The sequence below is a fragment of the Egretta garzetta genome, unplaced genomic scaffold, assembly GCF_000687185.1.
Source record: "Egretta garzetta isolate BGI_Z169 unplaced genomic scaffold, ASM68718v1 scaffold81, whole genome shotgun sequence".
NCBI lineage: Eukaryota > Metazoa > Chordata > Aves > Pelecaniformes > Ardeidae > Egretta > Egretta garzetta.
The window spans coordinates 6335339-6360148 of NW_009258671.1; the positions used below are offsets into that span (position 1 = coordinate 6335339).

Here is a 24810-nt window from a genome sequence, read left to right on the forward strand (position 1 = left end):
TCAGCAGGAGCTTGTACTGGAGATGTCCTGAGGTCCCTCCTCCCTGAATGATTGACTCTGTGCTAACACTCCCTTCTCTGCATACCCAGGCTAGGCCTGAAATGGATGGGTTGTGTCTGTCATACTTTGTTGACACCCAATTTTTGGGTGCCAGAGCTACTCTGAGCTGATGAGGTGTAGGCAAAGCAAGCTGTTCCAATGCTTTCTCCTACTCTCACCTATCCAAACGTCACAACAGAAGTCTCAGGCTCCTGGATCTTGCCAGACAGTCCCGTCAGGACATATGAATACAAAGAAGGGTAACAGTTCAGGGTGATCTCTCCAGAACTGTTTTGGCTTATTTGATAACCAGAGATAGGCACTTGCATCTGCATGGAGTTGTGTGGAATCACAGGTTCAGTGGCCACCTACTGTCTCATAGCTCTAAAAATATTTGCTGCCATTCCAACCTTTAAAGCTTTTAATTCTGTAAAACTCTATCAGTGCTGTTCTCCAGGTATTATCAAGCTTCCCACTGTTTGCTTTTCTCCTCACATTGCTGCTGAGAAATGAGAAAATATAGGTATAGTCCCAGGTCATGCTAGCTAGATCTTCATTGCCCTCTCAGTGGCCAAAGGTTCCCTTTAGAGCCAGAGGATACGTATGAATTGTGCTTGACATCCTTTAGAAAACTTGGTCACACTGAGCAAAATCTGTCACTGCTCACAGCTGTACTGCATGTAATAAAAATACATTGCCTCATTACAGCTGCAGGTCAAGAAGTTTTAGGTCAGTCTCCTTCTGCAAACCATGCCCTCAGACACAACATAATCCCAGACATGTATCATTCCAGTACAAATAATCCATACAGAAAATATCTTCTCTAGAACAGAAAGATGAAGCATCCAAATGCCTACTCCCACAACATGGAAATGAAGTTTAGTAACTACATTAAAAACCAGTTGAAACCAGTTCAACACATCAATAATACATTTTTTATTTAGTACTAATGCTTTGTTTGTACTGATAACATCAAGAAGCATAACCACTTCAAACAGGTGAGGTTTCTTGGAGCTTTCCACTCTTGAAAGCAGTCTATATCTCAACAGCATGGCTCAGTACAAAGCCAAAAAATTACTGTACTGTAATTTACAGACAACCCCTCTGCACGCTCAATACTCAGTTGTGCTTAGGTAAGCCTGTTTGTATTAGCAGTGCAAGGGATTTGCAAAGCTACAGCTGGAAGTAGCACCCCATTGCAAAAACCACCTAAGTTTGCCACAATAGCATTTCATCTAGGCCAGGGCAATCAAGTTGCTGTGTGTTCTGCAGTGTGGTTCTAGAAATATCTATCATAGTACTTCACAATTGATATGACTGTTTACCTCACAGGGCTGGAGATTTCATGGGTCAATGCAGAAAGGTGATCTAGCCAAGGTAACAGGTGACTTGGATTTTCAAAAAGTTCATGCTAATGTCTCATAGAAGCCAAAGTAAACAGCCATGAAATAAAGGAAATTATCGTTTAATCAATCAGTTACTGGCTACAGTAATAAAAAGTGTGAGGTTACCAGTGTGTGCCCCAGAAGGATTCATGCTTGGACTTGTAGATTTGAATATTTATCCACAAAAAGGGTGAGCAGAAAGGTGGCAGCTTATTGATATTAAATCACTTATGATCACAGAAGGAGAAAACATCTGCAAAAGGATCTTGTACAGTACTGACTGACCAGATAAACCAATAAGGAAATTTCAAAGTCAAATGCAAAATAAAAATACAGTCTGAACCTCTCTAATGGGGTCAGAACTAGCTACGACCAAGAACGAACATTACTGGTTCTCCTTCTGGAACTGATCACAGGTTCTCTTTTCTCACCTACTTCATTTAGATCTGTATGAACAATAGTGTGGTGTTCAGTTGTTGCCAAAGCAGTGAGCTGAATTTTCAAGGTTATGAGGAAAGAATGAGATTTTTCTTATTTCACAGGACCAAAGACACAGATCATTGACAGCCAAAAATAATACGGCTGAAGTATGTATGTTGTCCTGTTCCTATGCTCTTCCCACGGCACCCGCTACATACCACAGACCGTGTCTGACCTACTATAGTCATTCTTGGAGAAGAGGTTACACCTTCCAAAATGTGGACAGGTGCTCAGTAAAACTTTCAGATGTACATGGGTACTCTCCCCTGAATGGAAGGTTCAGGAAGCACCTAAAATATTTTTTAAGTTTTGTGCAAAAGGATTAATATATCACACAGGAATCTGAATTTCTAACAGGAGAAAACAAGTAAAGCAGGCTGACAATGATACACACTGAGCATTAACAGGTAAACTGCCAGGTGTCAAACACTGAAGGTATTGTCTACTGCAGTAATTACCACACAGCCCATCTTTGGTTCTGAAATTGCTGTTTTAGTTCAAGCAAAATGAGGAAATAAAAGTATTCTAATAAAAGTGGGATTATCTTCTATTCTCTCATTTCAGGAACAGAATCTGCAGCTCTTCAAATTGACCACTAGGTATGTGCTTTCAGCCACAATTAGCAAGCTCCCTGTTGGTGTGAGCTGAATGAACATCTTTCTGCCAAACTAGAAAGGCTGGAGAGAGATTAAGAAAATTATTATGTAACCTTAAAGTTATTTTTAAAAACACATGCAACTCCAGGAGAACAGGAAGTAACGCTGCTGGACATCTGACCTTCAGTACACCAGTCTCTGTTCTCTCCTTTTTCTTCTTTGCTGTACAATAGTATACAGCTGACACAAGCGTCATTTGAAAAATCACCCAAATCATGTCAGATTAGTACAAAACCATCTCATTTATTGTCTACACTGATTTCCCACTAGACGCCTCAGTATTTCTATTTATCTCCAATCATGAAGTCTGCCTTAATTTTTGCTTTGCAAGTGTTACAAAGAGAGACATCACTGGAAGAAAGAAGACATTAGAAAATAGAAAAATCAGCTCAGCTGTGGTGGGAACAGTTTTAGTACATCAGACCAACTTCACAGACAACTCAACAAGAGATAGTAGCAACGGACTGGTTTATTACACTGAGGGTATAGCTTTGCGCTTGCATCTTGTATGTGTATAGCAAATATACATATTTTTATATTATAGCTTACAATTAAATTAAGAGGCAGTTTGGGAAAATTGAGTTCAAAATTTTTGTCAGGCGCTCAGCCTCAGAAGCAACAAATCAAGAGGAATTTTAATATTACTTTGGACTGTGCATCAGGAACTGCACCTTCTCTAATAAAATAGCCTGTTATTTTCCTGAAAAGACTATCTTGCTGTTCTAACTAGATGAATTCATCACTTATCAATTACTGGAAACAAATACCAATATTACACTACATAAAGACGAAGCACTTAAGTTGTTAAGTGATCACTGCAAAAACCCAGATTAAAAATCCAACAGCTTTTATGGAACAAGGCACTATGTTTGCATAGTATTTCTAGGATGCTTTGAAAATGGCAAGTATTTTCATGCAGTAAAGTTGAAACATGCAGTGCTCAGGTGGCTCAATCAGTACAAGCAAATATACACTAGTAAATTTTGAAACATACTAGTTCCCTTCAGAATTTGAAAGGAAGCAGACAGGATAGGGAGCAATTACATTCTGAGCATCCTATTCTCCTTTTATACCTTGTAAATTTAATCCTGTGAAAGCATAGCTGCTTAAACTCAGAACAAACCTAGAAGGAAAATTTCTCCACTGTTGCTCAACAGCCTTCATTACTTACTCACCTCAAGTAAGTGTAGCAAGGCTTTTGATGCCGCCTGCCCATAGTATCCTTACAGCCAAACTGGTGACTAAATAGACTGGATAGAAAATTGTCTGGACTGTCAGGCTCAAAGGGTTGTGTTTGGGCTTACAAAACCCAACCGACATTGAGGGATGGGTACTAGGGCCAATATTACTTAATGCCTTTATAGCCTGGATGATGGGACAGAACACGCTCTCAACAAGCCTGCAGATGATACTAATTGGAGAGATTATACAGGGCCATTGCTCAGAGGGAGCTCAACCCTTGAGAAACAGGCTGGCATGAACCTCACGAAGACCAAAGGCAAATGCAACCTCTTGTACCTGCACAGAGTAACTCCACCTCAACAGCACAGGCTGGATGCTGACAGGATAAAAAGAAGCTCTGCAGAAAAAGACTTGGGGATCCCAGTGAGCAACATGAATCAGCAGCAGGTCCTTGTAGCAGAAGGCAGCCCACCAGGCTGTATTAGCAAGAGTGTGGCCAGCAGGCTAAAGCTACCTAATGGAGAAGCATAGAGAAGGTGGTGCCAGACTCTTAAAGGGCACACAAGCGAAATGCAAGTGCAAACATGATTCCGACACATACAAGGACAAGAATTCCTCTTGGTGAAAGAGATGAGCCACTAAAACAGGGTGGTCAGAGAGGTGGTAGACTCTTCATCCTTGGAGGTGTTCAAGACTCAGCTGGACAAGTCCTGAACAACCTTCTCTAACTGGACCTGCTTTAAGGTTCCCTGACTGGGCTGGGTAGCCTCCAGAAGTCCCTTGCATTCTCATTCTAAATTTGGCTATGATGAGTGTATTCAAAATCTATATACTAGAGAATGAGATAAGATCCATGTTCTTAAAGCAAAATTTGTTAAGGGCAGCATGTCAGTAATGTCATACTCCTCTTTATGGCTCTTTTAGACTACGGATTTTGGCACTCTGAATTGCAGTGTAATGCACAGATTATTTGCTTCATAAAACTATTTTCACATACATTGAAATAGTAAGAGGTGCATTCTGTGTATATAAGAGATTAACAGATTTTATTGTTTTCTAAAATATTTTACAATACAGAGACCCAAACCAGTAATTCCTGACAATTTTAGTAACCATCTTGTGGATGAACAATTATGTTGATAAGTTTTCCTTGACAGACACATACATACATCCACTTTCAAGCTTGCACATTTTGATTCATTGAAAATGATGACTAAATATATCTATAAGCTCAAAAAGCAAACAATAAAGTCCAAGACTACCAACGGTGTTCTATAGTTACCTCAAAATAGATTTGTTAGCTTCATTACAGTGTAGCTTCCTAACATAGCACATCTACTTACCTGATACTTAGGGTTTGTTTGTTTTTATTTTTTTAACACAAGTCTGATTTTACAACCCAGTTTTAAATGTCACAAATGCATACTATTTGACAGGATTACAGATGACCGAGTTGTAACTGCAAACGAATGTAGATTTTACAGTGTTCTGCTACAATAATCCGTGTAAGGACTAAAGCTAGTTTGTATTTTGACCCACAAATTTTATCCACAAATACCGATTTTGAGTATGTTAGTGTATTTACTGTACTGCTGAAAAAATCTAATCACAGAATACTTTGTCTATGGTACAGTAATGAATATGGCAGGAAAGCAGATTTAAATATACCTATAATTTAAGCTCTTAAAACAGTCTAAATCTTATTGACATCAAAAGGCTTAATAACGAATAGCCATGCTCTTTATATTTTGGAATATCAAATTATATGTACATATACACAACATAGATAGGCTCTTAATAAAAAGCATTTAGTCTATTTTACAGTCTTCTCTGTTCAAAAAATTAGTCTTCACAGATTTAACATTTCAGATCACCCCAAAATCATTAGCAGTTTAAAGGAGATTTTTTTTTTCCCCTGCAAACATGTGTTGGAAATAGCTACTTTTCCGGGGCTTATACATAATTTATCTTTCTTTTGAGTGCCATTTAAGATCTAGATGGAAAACTCTGTTAGTTTAAGTGTCAAACCACATAAACAACATTCATAATAGAATCGCAACCCATGACACCTGCAGATATCTCTGCTACAAATAACCTTCTGTAACAGATATTTATTAAATACAGTATTTGTTTTACAACTTCAAGCCATGCTGACAACATAGAAAGATTACTACAACATGGAAAGAGTTTTCATTCAGTCAACTGGTGACTAAATCTATGTCATAATTTAAGTATTAATTGATAAATCCAAGCATACAAAAAGGTGCTTAGCTACATAGCATTTAAATAAAAAAAATACTGCATCTTTCAGACATTGCTAAGAACAAATAGACAATTAACTATAATAATCTTTAAAATTCAAGTTGCAAATTACTGAAGGTCACTTAAAATAACTGATTAAACAGAAGTGAGCGTAAGCCACATACCTAGGGCAGGATGAGGCACAAGCACAGAAAATGCAAAAATGTTTAGGAGTCACAATAGTAGACCATGTGGGAAGAAAAAGCTTAAAAAGTATTTTTCCTATCATACTTTTTTTTTTTTCAACCTAAGCCCTTTCCTTTGCATTGTGCACAAGTTGTGAAAACAATGTCAAATTATTAGTTCAAACTTTTGTCTTTAAATCACCATGATTTCAGTATCAAGCCCTTGCCTTTTCATTAAAATATGTACACTCTATACATCATTCAGCTTCCCCTCACTTTAAATATATACTGTACAGGCTTACAGAGCTTTTTAACACTTCTGTATTAACTTTGTCCTTTGTCACTGGATTGGTTCTACATAGTTTGCTGGGTATAAACCAACTTGTCCATTGTCCAGACGTCCTTTGCACCAACCCTGCTCATCTTCATTCTCCATTTTAGTTAGCTCATCCCCTGCAAAAAGAAGGGAACATTGTTAACAAGCCATAACCTTTTAAGTAACAACAGAAAGATAATATGAGTTACCTACACGTCCGTTTTCCTTCCCCTGCCCACCCCAGGCCCCAACAGAAAGCCTCCCTTCTTTGCTCTTCATGCTTTTGATACTAAGAATGCCACTCAGAGATTTACATATGGGATGAAAGGCCCCCAGTTTCAGGAAAATAGGAAGCAGCAAGCTACTTTGAAACTAAAACATTACATCGATGGCATTTCAAAAAGGTCATAGCATTTTTTCAAAGCACAATAAAGAATGCAACCTTTTGAAGTTATATACAGTGTTATTTCACTATAAGATCAAAGACTCCCTTAGATCTAAAGGTTGTGAACAGAAGTATATTTGTGGATAGTACAACTACCTCTAAAAACAAGCAGAATAATCCTACATTTTTGGCCCTCCACAAAATGTCAGTGCAAGTGAAGAAATGTTTCATTAGGCTTAATGTCAATATATACTCTTCTAAGAGTTTATGGAACATAAGGAGGAAAATGCTACAAACATTAAGACGTGGCAGTAAAATTCCCTTGAATTATACTTGCAGCTTTTCAGTATACCACTACTGAGTTGCAATGCAGAAAGATTTAAAAGAATCTTACACCCTACACTTTGTTACATTTCTCTTTCTCCCCCTCTTCCCTCATCTTTTTAAGAAATACAAGGATTGGGATTTAACTTTCCCTTTTAGTGCTCTAGCTTTATACTGCTGGAAGCTGATGTTGTAGCTCCATAAAAAATAACTAAGAATTTGCTTGCTCACACAGCAAAAGCTGACACTGATTATCCATTCAGACTTTAATGAATGATCACATAACCTTCATTTATGAACTACAACATATAACCTCATTTTGACTATCATTCACATCTAATCTTCCACATCCTCAGGAAATACTTTAGCATTTGAGCATCTGCACACTCCAAGATGCTGTATATGAGCAAATGAATGCTCACTTCAGCCAGGCAAAAAAGGCCAGACCAAGTAACAACTATTTCCTCATGTACAACTTATTTGTATCACATTATTTCCCTTGATAAAACTGATTTGTGTTTCATCTTAGTAAGCAATGGGAAATAAATGCTGAAGAAATGAACCACTTACTACAGTCCCAAATGGCTATAATTATACAGTCTTGGTATCATTTAGGAGAACAAAAACTAGCCTAGGGACTATCAATTCTTTGATAGAAATGGACAAGCTTCATATCAAATCTTCTCAGATATGTATCTTCTATAGCTCCTCTCTTAGCTAAGAAAAGGTTAAAGCCTCATCTCCTCTAGTTTGTAAGTTTACCAGATAACTAATAAAATAACATTATGAACAAATATTTGGCACTATGGAACGTATTTGGTTTATGGGGACATTTTACAATTTTTCCCTACCATTTCTAGCACTGCAGAATGAGAGTGTACAATTTGAAGCCTTCCTGCCACTTCTGTGAAGTGTATTCTAATAAAGAGTGAGAACAACAACTATCAAAGCCACACTGCATTAACAGCAAGCCCCAATGCAGCTGCACTTGTATTAACAGCTAGGGCTTGGAAACTCGGTGATCTTGCAGGTCTATGAAAATGTTGCCACTTTTAAGTGTCATCTGCACAACAGTTACAATGAAAACAGTCTTCACCTACTGCGATAAAGACAGCATGTACAATACCACATTTGACAACACTCCATGGTCTACATTTACTGTAGATATTTATTCTGAGCCATGGCAGAGACACAGTAGGGTGAGCTAGACATATATGGTAGATGGTTGTGTCCCATCCTGTTACACGATTATAAAACCTCTCATAAGATATGAATAAACAAAGTTATTCTTCCTCTTTGGAAGCCTCCCACAGTTGTTTGCCAAGGGAAAAAAAGACAGATGTATAAAGTATTCCACTAATAAGAACGAGTTTAATGTATTAAAGTACATTTTATGGACCCATGCAGAGCATATATATACACTACAGCATGTACCTAGAAGTGATCACAAAAGCTTTGTAGGCAAATTCTTTGAATATCCAAGGAAATCCCATCTAAGAATAACTATGTTTAAACAGATCCCTAAAATGCATTAATCCTCTGCTGACAGCTGCTTAGGAGTCTAGGCATAGGCTACATAGGAGTAAAGGAGCGAGCACATTTTAAATTGGCTCCTGCGTGACCTGGTGAATATTCCTTAGTCTTTTGTATGCTCAGTGTAAACCTAGTCACACCAACACTTCTGCCTAAAACCTAAGTAAGTTTGACTGTAGCCATTCTATAATTCAGCTTCTGTAAGGGGATTCATAGTCTAGACAGTGATCCCTTTCCTGCAATTGATATAATCATGTAACTTGGTGATAAAACATACTTCAGTGCTCTTCCTTCAAAGGTATTAAGCCATTTTTAAGTTAAGCCTATCTTTATCTCTCACAGTTCATACTTCCTGTACTTCATTTCTACAGACCTCACACCGAGAGCCATTTGGTTTAAATAGTTTAATGCAAGTCACACAACTGCTACTAAAGTACAGAATGCATAACTTTGTATTTAACCATTACATCTGTGTGTATAAACATTGCATAGTTTTGCCACTGAAAGGCTGATTACTGTAAACCCTTGGAATGCTATCCTGTTGCTTGTCAGGCACAATACACATATTTCAAGAGGATTAGCACATTTCCATCCCCTGCTGAGAAAAAAGGAGTAGTTAAAGTCTACAGAATGAAGAATAATTTTAGCTGCTGTGCATTCCAGAGAGAGCTCCAGATGTTTTGTTACTACTGTCCTTCTGTCAGGGCACAATTCAGCAAAGTTAATGGACAAACCAACGCATTCCTTCTCTCTGAAAGACTACAATACTTGTCTACAAAGAAGAGTCAGATGTACAGAGTTTCACTACTGAAAAAGGAGGGAGGCAAGTGAAATGTGGGGACACCACCACCTGAGTTATGGGGCTTTTTGGTTTAAATGACACAAATTGCATTTAGAGTATGACCTGGAAATACACTGTTCTGAGCACCACCTTTCTCCATGAGCAGACTGGAAGTCTAGCAGTTCACTGATTAGCTACATCATTGACTTGTTGCCTGTATTAACTTTAAGCCATAACATCCATCTAAGATCCACTGTAGATGGTATAGAAGTAGCATAGTCCTTACAAACCCCAGCTGAAAGGGAAGTTAGAACCAAAAGTTTTCTCGAACTTTCTTTCCACACCAGAGTCCTGTTTTTCCCTCTACAGCTCAGTCATTACAGGAGAAAGGAGTAAACGATAAGCAAACAGAAAAAGAGAAAATATCAACGAGATTGCCTATCTAGTTTTCACAAACTGAAGTTCTGTTTGCTTTTGCTAAACTACTCATGCAATTTTGTTTTGGAGTTCCTGGTTGGTAAACTTTTCATGTGCCGAAATTCTGGGGAAGACAGTAGAACAACTGGCTGAAATTAGAGCTCGAAAGGCATGGACAGGGTGTAGATTTCACCTTTCATCACTAGAGGGTGCTGTCTCCACGCTGGCCAGATAATGAAGAAGTAGTCTACTTCGGGGGCTGAGTAAACTACCCAGGCACTTGCCCAGGACACACCAGCTGGTGGAACCAGCCCAGACAAAGTGGAGGCAGCAGCCATCCATGGCATGCAGTCATGTGTCAACTTTGTATGTGTGGAAACGTACTGTGGCATGGGTCTCTCCTGCTTGCTGTCTCTATTCTGTTATCTCAACTCCTAAAGCAGTGAGGTTAAAAAATGAACAGGGTTTTACGGCTGAAGGGAAATACAACATCCTAAGAAGGGAGATGTACAATAAGGGTACCCTCATATAATGCAAGATGAAAACACGTAAAGACAATTGCTGTGCTTAATATATACTGCAGGAGGGTGGAAAGAGAGAGGAAAAAAGTTCTCTGTCCATGGCTAAGTTTTCAACCTTAAAAGTTAGCACTGTAGGAAGCTGGAGGCCAAACCACAAACAAACAAACAAAAACACACCAGAAAAAATATCAGTTGATTAGATATTGTTTTCAAATTAGCTGCTGCAGTCTTTTCCTTTAATAAACCCAACTTTGTAGAGCTGGCATTTCTAGACAGCTAAAAGCAGCAGCTGTTACTGTCACCAGTGAAGAAAAGGAGAAGATAGGATCATCAGTTCTGCAGCTCATTTTGTTTAACACAAGATGGTAAGAAAGGAATATTCCAAACAAATGCATCCCAACACATTCCAAACAGACTAAAAGTCCGTGTTTCTGAACGGGGGATACTAAGAAGCACTATCAGGAGGGGAAGGGGTTAGATAGGAGTAAGTGGAATTCTACATTCAGAGAAACACGTGACTTCAGAAAACAAAAACTGAAGAGAAAAATTCCCTCCACTTTTGATAAATATTTTAAGTGAATGCTGTAAACTTACCAGCTTTAAAGCTGAGTTCATCTTGCTCTTGGCCCTCATAGTCATAGAGTGCACGTACTCTCACCTCCATTGCAGGAGAGGTATCTTCATCAAATGGATTGGTGTCTCCATTTGCATCAGTGGAAGAGAAGGGATTGTTGGACTCTTCATCAGACCAATCTGTAGGGTAGCTTTGGTTTTTTTCATAGCTGCTAACACTGAAAACAATTTTTAAATTATTCTTTTCTGCTCTTAAAACAGGAGACTAGAAATACCACTAAGATATCTGTTCCCCTACTTAAGCTTAAACTCCACTGTAACGCCCAGTTTCAAGACTATTTCTGGTACCTTCTCACCTATCTTTGGCTGACAATGCCTTGCTTAAAAAGAGCGTTCTTGCAATACATTTACAAAGCTAGAAAAAGGCAAAAGAAAAAAAGATATCAAAGAACCTCCCCACAAACTCCAAAAACTTCTCTATGAAGAAATCTATATAATCCATAGGATTATTTACTCTAGAAAGGTAAAAGGTATGCAGGTAATAGATGAGAGGAATTATCTGGTTTAGGATAAGACATTTAAATTGCTTTGCAGAACCTTCCTCCCAAATATCTATGCATGTCTACAATAGCTTTCAACACTTTTTGTATGTTGCAATCCACCAGTAAACTTCATTACTGCAACAACTTGATCATTTAAAGTTAAGTTCACTGTTGAGCATGCACATGCCATTCAAGAGAGTGGTATGACATCCCTAGTGCATACACTGAAGTAACAAGCAGCTGTCTGAGAAGGTCCTAAATAAAAAGAAAGCAGATTTATTCAGCGAGAACACACAGACCAGTAAAGCTCCAGAAACAGTTTCACTAGAAAAACCCATCAGTATTAACTTTTTATAGGACTGGTAAAGGAAGGAAAAAAGCAACAGCAGCTCTGTTAGCAACTGCCAATAACCCCAGTAGTTTCAAAAATGAAGATCAAGGCAACAGATACGGCATCTGTTGGAGAAGACAAGTTCAGTTACAGTGTTGCATACATAACCGCTTAAAAGGACTTCATGCACTGACTGGCATAGTGTTACAGAAACCAAAAATAGAAATCCCTGGATAGAGAAAATGCAAGTGTGAAAACAATTAAAAACAACATTTCACCAACTTTTTGATCTTATTGTCCTCCTTTTCACTGACAGTACTCCCAGTATCTTCTTCATCTTCAAAGGGATTGTAACTTGATTGTACTGACTGCACTGTGTTACTCTGGACACTAAGACTGCTAATTTGGAAAAGAAAGAGCATTATGGTGACCCTATCTGTTTAAGAGTAGAATATTCGTCATTGGTGTCCCACTAAGCAGTTTCTTAGCAGACCCCTTCTCCAGCCAAAAACCCCCGAACAAACAAAACCCCAAATATCTATCAAGTGTCACATAAGACCCAAGAAAGTTCGGAAAGTCTCACGATACATTCCTCCAGGATTAAAATATCCTTTGTGGACCATAATTTCTTTTTCTTACTGCCTACAATAGAAGGCATTGTGATTTTTCTAGCCAGTTTAATTCCTTTCTAAAACAGCTGATGTTAACAGTTTTGCATTAATTACATCCAGAATTCTGAAGAGACTAAACTTTTTGCAAGCTAAGATTTCAAAGTATAATTGTCATTTTTGGAGATGGGAAGGTAGCAACAGACTAACTAACAAGACTAGCTACAGAAAGTTCAGTTTCTCATGAAGTTTGGTTAATTCCCAACGGAAAGAGAACAGTAAAATGCAGAGTAATTCCTGAAATATTTTGTGAGCTACCAAAACGCATAATTAAAAATGCTCACAGATAATTAACATTTGGTTGGACAGTGACTTTGATCCCATAGAGCTTAGCGTACTTGAAGATAGCAATCCTTTCCAATTAGTCTTTTCAGGCATGAAAAAAAATACCTGCTATGTTTGTTAGGTTGTGAAACTTGATCTCCTGTCTGATTAATACCAGTCAGAGTCACTCCATCAGAAGCCTTCTTCTTTTCTCTTCTACTGAGAGTGCGATTCAGATCTGCAGACCACTCCTATCAATAAATGCAAAACATGATTAAGAAATTTAATTGAACAATTTTCAGACTGAGTTACGGAACATACATCTATACATACAACAGTACAAATAATTATTAAAAAGATAAGTTACTCCAAATGTTTCAGTTATAGTTCTCATCTAGTTCCTACCCAAGCAAATTGCTATCAGCTACTTGCAAAATCCCAAGGTTACCTGTACTTCCCTGCTTAGTATTCTAAACACCTTGAAAAGACTTAAAATACCAGACATCTGGCAGGCAACTGGAGAAATCAAAGGAGTAGGCCAGTGCAGCTCTTTAGAAGTTGTACTGAGAGGGCTCACTCCAAGCCATCTGGCTGGAAAAGGTAAACCCTACATTTAATTTAAAGAGGTATTATAATCTAATTCAAGAAAGGGCTTACTTCAAGAAGTGCTCCAAGAATGACCTACAAAGCAGCTGATTTTTAAACTCATTGCATATCACTTATCTTGTCCCTAAGATTTGAGCCCTTAAAGTACTTCACTCTAGCTGTAGTGAAATTTATTGTCCTTAAAAGCCATCCATAAGAATTAAGGCTCAAATCAACACAACAGTTGACAAGATTCATGATGTCATTTATAAAGTCTACCCTCCTTGATGTTTTGAATCATTCAAATGTTCCAGAAGGCAGGCAGACAGGCATGATGAGACCTAAACACAACATCTACCTATCAAGTCAAACTAAGCTGCAGACTGATACAAAGCAGGAACCAACAGAGAACAAGCTGGATACAAGCAAATGTCCTATGGTGAGATGTTTCATCTCAGAAGCCTTAAAGGTAAAAAAAAAAGTAAGGAGACAAATGCTATCTTTTATATATCAAACTAAGATAAGTATTTTTAACAGGAAATGAAGATTTTGTGAGTTGCTATCACTACTGGTTTATACATGTAGCACAGTCAGTCTTAAATGATTTCTGGCCAGCTTGTCAGAGATACCTCATTATTTTAACTTTGTAAAAATACATATTGGATTTCTGAGTTACCATAGCTTAAAGACCACTGACCTAAGCATATTTGCAGTTTATAATGCAATTTCGTATTCATTTGATCATGACTATTTTTTTTTTTTTTACTTACATCATCCTTGTAGCATGTAAATGAGAAAAAACTTGATTAGAAAAATAGTCACAGAAGTATTTAATCTGTTAATTATAATGCTCATGAAAAAGGATTTTCCTCAAAACAAAAATTTCCCCAAACAGAAGTAACTGTAGTTCAGTGTTTCGGGCAAAGAAATTCTCTAGTACTATTACGAGTTTTCTTCCTCAAACTTTCTAATCTAAAGTTACTCAATATTTTAAAAACAAATTATATCTTCCATTATGCTTAATAAGGGAACAGTGAACACCGTCCGGAGTTGATGCTTCCACTCCATTAATTTAACACCTAGAAATTATTTCAACTAAAACCATGATTCTGGTCAAACTCATCCCAGTTCCAGCTATTTGATACTCTGTAGTATGATCTGCACTGGCACATTTTGGTACTTGTTTCTTGTAGGCCATGTTAGCAGAACACTACTTAAAAAAATTCCTTTCTTTCGAAGATAGCATTCAACAATAAAATTACCAACTTGTTAAAGGTGGAACTTTTTTTAATATAACTGTATTGAAAAAACTAAAGACTTATAAATACCAATTTCCAGGACTGACTGAGGTATTTAGTTCAAGCTTTTAAAAGTCTTTGCTGCCTACGCTATAATCACCTGCTAACAGCAAGGAAATTCACATTGAAGTCTGACACCAAGGGAGAAAAGTAAAACATATAGGATAACACAATACAGGTGTCAGAGGTGCATCAACCAAACCATGGCTTACTAATGGCTTCAGTAATGACTTCAATAAAAAAAATAAAAACACTAGGCAGTTTTCTGCTTTACCCCTTTCCTCTTTAAATAGGTGTTTGATATAATCACCTCCAAAAGTAGGGGGATGAGGACAGCCCAATGGAAATCAAGAAAAGAAAACTACTATGACTTGTAAAAACAAAAAAACAAACAAAAAAAAAAATCACTGCTGGAAGCCTGAATTTAAGAGTTACACCAGAAAGGAATTTGACAAAAAGCAAAGAGGAAAAAATAGACAAAACAAGTCTGGGTTTTAATTACTCTGACCTTACCTCAAACTGAGGCCAATTCATTGACATCCCTGGACCTTGATTAGCTCTAAACCACCGCAAGTCTTCAACAGCATCTGCTGTTTTGATATTCTGTTCCAGTTCACGGTAGATATTTTTGTAACTGCAAAACAAGTTAGTCTTCAAATTTAGTATAACATTCAGAAACATGGCAAATCCACTAGTCAGATTTATAAAAAAAAAAAATTCAAAGTTCACAATAGTATTGAAAAAGCTCACAGCAAGACAGACTTTTAAAAACTGTATGACACACCTATTAACTGCCTGTAAAAGGAAGAGTAGTCCAACAAGTAAGCTTGCTGAAAGTTCACAAAAGCATAAAATCCTTATTTGCCAGATTTTAGAATTATGACTCTTGTGTAAAGTAACTTAATTGGCTGTCATTAAATGTAAGCTTTACATAGGAAAGTACTTAAATTACTAAATGCCACTCGAAGTTTCTTGAATTTGTCTACAAGAAAGTCAAAACTGTTTTTGTGATAAGTCCATAGCATTCTGTGAAAAATCCTGTCTTAATCAAATGAGAATTATAAGTCATTATAAAAATTAAGACCTCAAACCTGAATACGAATTAAAGGGGTTAAACATTTTACCTATGCAGGTATAATATCTGCTGCTTTTATTGTTTTAGGTACTCTGGTTTTACTAACTGTACTATTTATACAAAATATCAAATACTGTAAAAAAGAACTTTACTTTTACTTATCTGAGCCTAATTGTTTTTCGTTAAAGTCGAGTTCTCATAAAGTGCTTTACAGAATAGAATCCATGTTGCAGATACAACTAGACCATGCACATGATGTATTTGCTCTGCAGACTGTGACTACAATTGTTTTACACAAAAAAAACCCCAATATGGTGCAATATGGAACTCTGAGTATAAAGAGGTCTTAACACAACAGCCACAAGGCTTAAAATAAGAGACACAGGACTGCTAGTCTGTAATCAAGCAAGAGAGAATTTGGGAAAATCCTTCCAGACCAAGTCACACAAAATTTAGAATTAGAATTCATTAGTGCTACACTGTCAAGGAGTCAAACTTTCTCAAAATAGACTTCCAAATTTTTCGATTTCTATATATTATTGACTGCTTTAACATGTATGCAGTATGGGTTTTTTTCCTACATCAGTGGTTCGTTGAATGTATTTAAGCAATAGAAAGGCATATATTTTGAGAAAGGGAATAAATAATTTTGAATTATTCACTAGCCATCAGTTAAATCAACAACAAACTGGAGGTCTACATTGCAGAAAACAGGGCAGGGCTATTTTCTAGACTGTGCTCTTCAGCATTATTAGTCTTAAGAAAGTTAAAAATCAGACTTCCTTTTGGGGGTTTATTCTATACTTTTAATCTCTGTGTATTCAAACAGGCAGAGATAAGGAAATAGATAAACAATTACATTTGCTTTATCCTAGTAGTTCTTTTCTTTGTTTGCACCTTATTAACATACCATAAGACATCACTCCTAAATTTCCTAAATATCTTAACAGGAAATCATTCCCTCTCCACTTGGTCACCTTCTGTAGTCTTTACCCAAACTTGCCCTTTAAGTCAACTACTTCTCATTTATTTCTGCTCTGTAGTTTCTTTCAACTTGATTAAACTGAATTAAAATGGGCAGCAATCCTAACCACCTATCTACTCTGAGAGTAAAAAGAACCTGTCTTCCACAGCAGTTCCATAAGAACTTTGAAGCAACCCAAAATTACAGTGATGCTAAAATAAGTGATCTTGCCCTTACCTGTTGCTTGCTCTGTATTTGTTCTTGCCCCTATGTCACCCCCTTCACTTATGCCAGCATTAATATTTGTGTGACTGCATAGCAAATCAATTTGGAATACTGATCGGGGTTAAAACCAAACTAGATTCTTCCTGCCCTAGGTTACCTTGATGAACATCTTAATTCCACTTGTTGGACTACCATAAGAATTTTGTCACTAGCAGAAGAGGGAACAGAAATGAGCAGCCAGCCAGAAGCACACTTCTCTTTTTAACTGAGGTGCCAACCAGAGCACACATGCAACTCTGCTGTTACAAGTGGGATGTAAAATTCCACTAGTGTTACAGCATTTGCTGCAAGTATTCCAGTGTCCATCTTCTCAAATGCAAGAGAAAACACAAACATAACCACTCTCTTGCTGACATACCAAAGTAGTTTCATATCAAAATGGCCTGTATTAGCTGATGACATGCCGCACATGTCTGACGAAATAAGCTGCATGAGCTCTGGTTTGAGTTCCCTAGCAGAAGTTTAGATTTCTTGGAACATAGTGAAGAGGGTCCAGGCAGAACAAACGTAGTACAAGACACACTTTATACATAATACAGTATAAAGATCAGACTTCAAATTTAATATGGACAAGAGTTCAACAACGGTCAACCAATGGATCTTTAACATTTATCCCCTAGGTAATTCCTTTAGACTGAGCTCTAACATTTTAACAATAAATGTGTTTACACCACAAAGTTCATGCTGTCTTCACTAATAAATTCTAGTTTGTTCTCCAACAAACGTGCAAGACACATAATACACCAAAACCCGCCTTTCCCAATCTTTGATCCAGTATTTTTTGGTTCTAAACTCTGCATCCTTTCTAACTGGCACACATTTGATTATAAAAATACAACAAGAATGAGGGTTTTTTGGTTCGTTTAACACTATGTTAAATAAATCTAGCAAATGTTAGGGATAGATGCTAATCTGAATTTAGACAAAACAAAGAATTAAGCTCTTTCACTTACAGTTTAAACAAATTGAAGCAACATATTAGAAACAAATCAGATGCCGAACTCTGACCTCCTTGAAGTATGGGTTACTTTTCACTGAAAAGTATTAAGCATTAATTTTGAAGTCTTACACAGTTTTACCTTGCAACATTAGACAAGTCGAGGTGTTTCTGAACTTCCAGTAACACTTCTCGAAAGAAACGTAAGCGTTTTTCCTCAAACTGCTGACACTGTTCAAATACCTGCTCCATGTTTTCCATATATTGAGGAGTGGCATTATCTAATTCTTTCAGTGATTTTTCATACTTTTCTTTTGTCTGAGGGTAGAAAAACAAACTGTTAGCAATACAGTTTATTGCTAGCCTACATAACAGACTTAACAATGTAGTAATGACCGAGTTTTAGACCAGAAGTTCCCAAACTGCATTCTCTTTTCATGACCACTGTACCTATGTTAGGTCACGATGAGAGTTATTTAACAGAACTGCAGAACAGTTACAATAAAGTTCTACACCTCTTCTCTGGCTTTTTAACAGAAACCATGATGAATGTTAATGTAATACTAAAGATAAAAACCGAAGGAGCCACAGAGTAAATCAGAGCAGGCAGTCTTTAAAGTTACAGGTCTCTTGTTTAAAGATCTCCAGATAATTTTGAAGTATTGTCTTCTCTCCTTCAGTAGCTTACATAGTCCACTGCGAGTTACAACCAAAAAACCAAACACTGTATACATTGCCATGAACATAAATTGCATAAGCTGTGAGCTCAGTTAACAGATAGAACCTCAGACTCTATGCTAATTTACAGTAGTCCACAGGCAGGAATTAAAAGATCCCACCTGATATAACATCAGCCTTCCAGATCACAAAACAGCATTTTTAAAGGGAAAAGATGTCTTTGAAGAATGTCACATAAGAAAAGCCTCTGGGTAGCAGCCCGCCAAAGAGATAAACCAAACTGGGCAACAGAATGGCATTCCCAGAAGTATATCTACTTTTAAATGGACTGTATCAGCTTGCTTTCTTAAAAAAAATACATTCTGCACTCAAGAATGACTACAAGTTTAGATGTTATCAGCAAGTTTTAAGAGCCTATCTCACAGTGAAATCAAGTGAAATAACTCAACCCTCACTGCTAAATGAGTAGAACTCTGTCCTACAAGTTTGCTGTCTTATTCTGCTTTGTTCCCTGCTGAAAGCACTTACATGAAATAGAGGCAATACATTATTCATTCTTCAAAGAACTTGGCAATAACATATACTTTGGAGACAACTCTTAACTTTGGGATAGGACCATAACTGGAAGTGAGCTGCACTGCAGTCCACAGCACATTCAGGAAGGAAAAAAAGCTTAATATGCACAAGCTATACAATGTTAGCATACAGTATACCTTCAGTACATCTTGTTTGCTTCTCTCCACTTTGTCTTGTAATTTCTTAAGTTGTTCGGGATTTAGTGCTGGATCAGCTTTGCTGTTTGTTTCTCTGGATATAGCCAGTTTCTCCTCTTTGCAGGCCGCATGGTATGCTTTCTTTGCAGCTTCCACCTACAAAGTAGATTTGAATATTTGCATCTGGGACAGTTTATACAACCACCATCAACTGATTTTGTTAGCCTTATAATCATGTTGCAATGAAGAAAGTGTCAGATTTTGTTTCAGGATGGCTATTTTTTTGGAATATTTTTTCACTTAGGCCAAGGAATGAACAATGCACAACAATCAACATAAGGATATTATTGTAACACTTACGAATCAGCATTCTCTCACCATACAAGAAATGTCACTCATACAGCTTAGAGAAGTGTGGAACAGATTCAAGAAAACATTTACAGAAAGCCCCCAACAGAACATTTTTTTCCTCACGCCCACGTTCTCCTGCTCCCCTTCTTCTACAAACCTGTTATTTGAGAATAATGTTACATGACGGGGAGAAAACCCACAAACACTTTTCCCCTGCTCATTTCTTTGAGCAATTTGTAACTTTCAAATGCATGAAATCAGATACTGTTAAAATGATAGCTTAAATTCCACTTTTTCCAGATTTTCACTGAAGCCACCAAGATTAGGAGAGATCAAGAGAAAAATACTTATTTTCAGAAGAGGACAGAAAGCAAGAGATCTTTTTGAGAAAGGAGGGTCCAGCAGAGAGAATAGGGAGTTTACTCCCGTATAGAGATTTGAGACATTAATATATTGTAACACAGGATATCTAATACATAATCTACTGCTGTACCTCTTTCAGCTTTTTTGCCCAGGGTTTCTGAGCTTTCCTAAATCCATCTTCTGCTTCTTTGGTTTCCTTAAATCCTCCCATCATTTGTTTATGAAAGGCTTCCTTCTGCCAGTTCTTGATTTTTTCAAAGTCTTCATTCATCAGTGAACCTTTTACTTCTAGATGTAGTTCACTCACTTTTTCAGCTTCTGACATAAAAGCACACCAAGCCCTTTCTACTGTTCCATACTGTGGGCCTAAACACAACAGAAAGTGTCATTCTCAGTAACCATCACCCACATGGAACTTATATTCCCAAGAAACTACCTGAAGCTATTGACTTATATTCACTTGTAAACAGCAATATCGATGCAAACCTAGTAAAGGGAACAGTTTCTTTTCAGACAAATTTAGAATATTACAAATTTTTACACCAGAAGAAATAATATTCATTTAGTCTGGCCTCCTTTTCCCTGTACCATGAATCTCCATATTCCACCTATTAGCTCCTCTTTGAACTGCCTTCAATTCCTCAACATACTTTCTGAAGCATGGATAACCAGGAAAGGACAAACTATTTCAGAATATATTAAAATGGTATCAGATTAGCCTTCCATTAGAGCAATGCCTAGCTCTTTTATTACTAGTCTTTCCCCCACAACCAGTGCCCCCTTATTATTCAGATACACTTTTCAAGCTGTGTTCTATACCACTAGTTACCTAGAAACAGCCAGTTCTAGAACTGAATCTATTTGGATACCTCAAACACTGGAGGCAAGATTGATCTGCTTCAGTAAGAAACAAGCAAACTAGCAAAGCAGCAGGGCTTGCTTTGGTTGGTTTTGATCAAGAAAAGCTTGATCATTTGTTACATTACTGAGCCTTTTGCAAAGACTCCATTATAGGCTAAAAAGCACAAAATATCTACTTTGTACTTACCAAAACAAAAATCTACAGAAACATTTTTTCCCATTTGAGAAAAGCTTTCATAGTTCAAAATCAGAACGTATTACCTTTTTCTACAAGCTGTTTCCACCTTTTTGCCCATTCTGTAAGCTGCTGAGCGTAGACCTTCTCTATTCGTGCCCGTTCATGAATACAATTCATAAGATCGTTGCAAAGTCTGTGACCATCATCAATTCGTTTTACTGTCCGCTTGTAATTTCCAACCTATAAAGAGACAAATACTTAACAAATCATGCTTGAAAGCTCTGAAAACAAGACAAATCTTTAATTAACACAAATACTGTTACCTAGGAGCAAGATTATCTACTAGCCGGAATTAATCAATTATAGCATAAGGTATTTTTCAATTAATCTTAAAACCTAGTTGAAACATAATCACAAAGGCCACAAGTTTTCCTGTAAAAAAGTTACTAATTTTAAAAGTGAAGGCTTCATTATATTATATTAGTCCTGCAATGTAACTATGGGTAGTCATCATAATTGTTCTGCATTATTATTGCTTGGTAACGTTTTAGATAATCAAGATATTTAACATACAGTATTTTCCTCTTCTGTGCTTATTATTAAGTACCTAATGCCTTAATTTTATGCTGTGTTTAATCTTTCAGGATTAATAAAACTGCAAAGACATCCAAATAAGTATTGCAACATCTCTATCAAGCATAATAATAGGTTTTTTCCAAGCATAACAACAGGGTTTTTTTTTTTTTTTTTTTAAGAATGCAGTATGGAAAAAGCAAAACCACTATACATGCAGCAGAGACTAGATGTGCTGTTGTTACTGCCCTGCCTCATTGCTGACAAACTAGATAGCACCTATCTCAAAAGCATGCTGTAGAATTTAATGTGGGAAGATACTGACAGCGACGACATGGAGTTCCCATACCTAGAATTAACTTGCAAATTCTAAAGAAAAAACCATAGTTGCTCAATGTACAAGCTACAAAAGGAGAAAGATATGGAGAAAATGCACACTAGGTAATGAAAATCCATTATATAATTAATACACAACATGGAATCACCAATCTAGATGACTGAAGGGAAAAAAAGCCTAACACTACTCCCAGAGTAATATTTCCACTGATTTCAAGGTCACTCAGGTTGGCTTTGTAAACATGAAACAAGACATAGGAACTCAGTTAACAGAATTTGCACAGTCTATTAAATATCACTGTCAGTTTCTTATCTGCCCTAACCACCTGACTGAAAAATAAAGATTAGAGGTAAGGCAGTAGATTAAACATTCTAATACTCAAAAAGCATGTAAAAATTACAAACATTTGAATCTTATCCAATTCACATCTTGAATACAGGAAACCATCCAACTTCTAGGTTTGCATTTACTCAGAATTTTGTCAGCAGATGTACATGCAAGTCATCTGCTTGAGGAAAAACTCCTCTAAGTATATAGGAGAATACCCTTAATAGGGGAAAAATCCTGTACTGAGTGCTGGAAAAATAGGTGACTATGCTGATAAATGCATTAGGACTCCTTATCAAAGCAGGGAGGGGTGGGTGGGGAATCAAAGCCATCAATGACAGGACAAAACCAATTCCTTTAGATAGTAGCCTCAAAGCATTCATTTGGGCAGATTTTTGGGTTTGGACTAGATCCATTTCAACAGATCAAAGAAATTTAGGTAGCATCTAAGAGAAGTATTAGTTAGCAGTCACTGATTTGTCTAAATCATTTTAAAAAGAAGTACCCCGCCTTTAAATATAAGTCACAATATAATTGAAGCATCCCAAAGAAGCTGACACCAAAAATCAAGACAGTCAATGCATCCATATGAAAACAGTTTTCATCTATTAACAAAGAAGTATGAAAAATAACCTCTCATTTTCAGAAGAAATAGAAATTGAGAAGTTGGCAGTTTCACACTGACACTGTACACCAACAAATACAATATACATATGAAATGAAAGCATTAAGAAAATTAAGTACCTGAAAGAATACTTTCTAAAGCCTTTGTAATAGAAGGGCAAATCATTCATCTGCTCAAAATTACTCCCACTGTCGGTTCACAGCCAAGCAGACTGTTATAACAGGTTATGCTAGCTTGGCACAACTACTGAAGCCTTATATTAGCATCAATTTGTGTCTCCAGTTATGCGCCCAGGGATTTATGTCTCTAGCACAAACATTTCCTTTCATAAATTTTCACTATTAAATTAGCATTTTAAATGCTAATATTGAATGGGAGCTGGCTGCCTCGTGGTATTTTTAACACTTTCCTTTTGTGATGTCTGAGCAAATTCTAACCTCATGCTAATATCTAGCAGTTACCAAATTTCAGGCGGGTATTCAGAGAACTGAATTTAGCTTACCTATTATGGTCCACTCACTATTATCACATAAGGCCACCTTTAAAGAGCTGCACGCAGACCACAGATAATTCACCCATGCTATCTCCTCCTCCACAGGAGGACTGAAGGAACTAGCATCATCGTTTAGAAGCAGTACAAAGAAAAGCCAGGCCTACAACACTAGAAAAAATAACAACCTTATATTCCAAAGAAAGCCTTTTATACTAATATTTTCAAGCAAAAAAAAAGTTCACTTGATTTATGAAACAGCAGTTTAAAGTACGTTAGACATCACGACCAGATTTCATGCCCTACGAGGAATGCTAGAATTTTGGAAATACAGCATTTTTCTGTGTTTCATGACACACAGGGTAGAAGTCATATACCTGGCATTCAACATTTTAAAAGCCCAGTGGTTTATTAAAAAAAAAAATTGCATTTTAAGTTATGGAATGACAAATTTTTTTGAGAAGTGGAATGTGCAGCCTGCCACTCTAGGAGGCAGACTTGGAGATATAAATGCACAAGGTATTTAGACCACAGAGCCAAGTAAAGTGACTAGTCTTTATACAGCCAAGGAACTACTAGGGTAACTGTAGGTAAGTTAAAACAATTAAATTAAAACCTATAAACACACTAAAGACACCCTGAATTCTGGAGAAGAAAAACATGACTTAATACATTGTTTCAGTCAAGACTACTTTCTCCAATTCCTGAGGTAGACTGCAAACATTCTGCAAGACTTCCCCCTTCACAAGGAATATTTGAGCTAAAACAAAAATGACAAATTCTTTTATTTGTAGCAACTGACCAGGGGAAAAAAAAAATAATAAAAAAAATCCTGTGTTCCTTTGTTTCAGTCAGAGCCATGTTTATGTAATGCCTTGCAATTTTCAGATTTCTTGATTAGCACTGTTCAGTACATGAGCATGTGATTTTGCAAGTTAGAATAACTTTCTGATCATTCTGAGCACTGGGCTATTTCCTGTTAGACAGCAGACAGTTACGACGTGAAGTTATTAGTGTCGTTGTCCTAACAAATGAAACATTTGTTTCAGGAAGGTAAATTGTAGGATTATAAACCTTCTTACAGTTTCAAGAATGAGAGATATTTAAAAGCTATATCCTGCTTCTATTTTAGCATCAACACTTCACCTGAGACATTTTATTACATGATACCAAATTCAGTTGCTGTTTACCCTTGGTTGCCAGAAACACTTCAAAAGGAAATAACCCCAAGAGTTTATTTCTTCAAAATACCATTATAATGGTCACTTTCTTGATGCAATCAGTGAATTCCATGAAAACTGTGATTCAGTTTTGTGCGTCCATCCCATCCATCCCCCCTCCCACTCT

The 24810-nt window shown here is 36.9% G+C and overlaps 1 protein-coding gene across 4 annotated transcripts in view; it reads right to left on the reverse strand.

Moving 5' to 3' along the window:
- Positions 1–6022: 6022 nt before the first annotated feature.
- PACSIN2 (protein kinase C and casein kinase substrate in neurons 2) overlaps positions 6023–24810 on the reverse strand; it is a 28093-nt gene continuing 9305 nt past the window's right edge. The window contains exons 1-10 of one of the 4 annotated variants that reach the window (XM_035888520.1): positions 22157–22248; positions 21195–21351; positions 20203–20438; positions 19359–19514; positions 18110–18285; positions 15220–15340; positions 12950–13074; positions 12174–12290; positions 11040–11236; positions 6023–6621 (exon numbers count right to left, since the gene is read on the reverse strand). In XM_035888520.1, the coding sequence (XP_035744413.1) occupies positions 6509–6621; positions 11040–11236; positions 12174–12290; positions 12950–13074; positions 15220–15340; positions 18110–18285; positions 19359–19514; positions 20203–20438; positions 21195–21288 (1335 nt within the window). In that variant the 5' untranslated portion in view covers positions 21289–21351; positions 22157–22248 and the 3' untranslated portion in view covers positions 6023–6508. Of the gene's footprint in view, positions 6622–11039; positions 11237–12173; positions 12291–12949; positions 13075–15219; positions 15341–18109; positions 18286–19358; positions 19515–20202; positions 20439–21194; positions 21352–22156; positions 22249–24810 lie in introns of those variants that run through there. The other 3 variants (XM_035888518.1, XM_009648766.2, XM_035888519.1) reach the window with 3 other exon arrangements.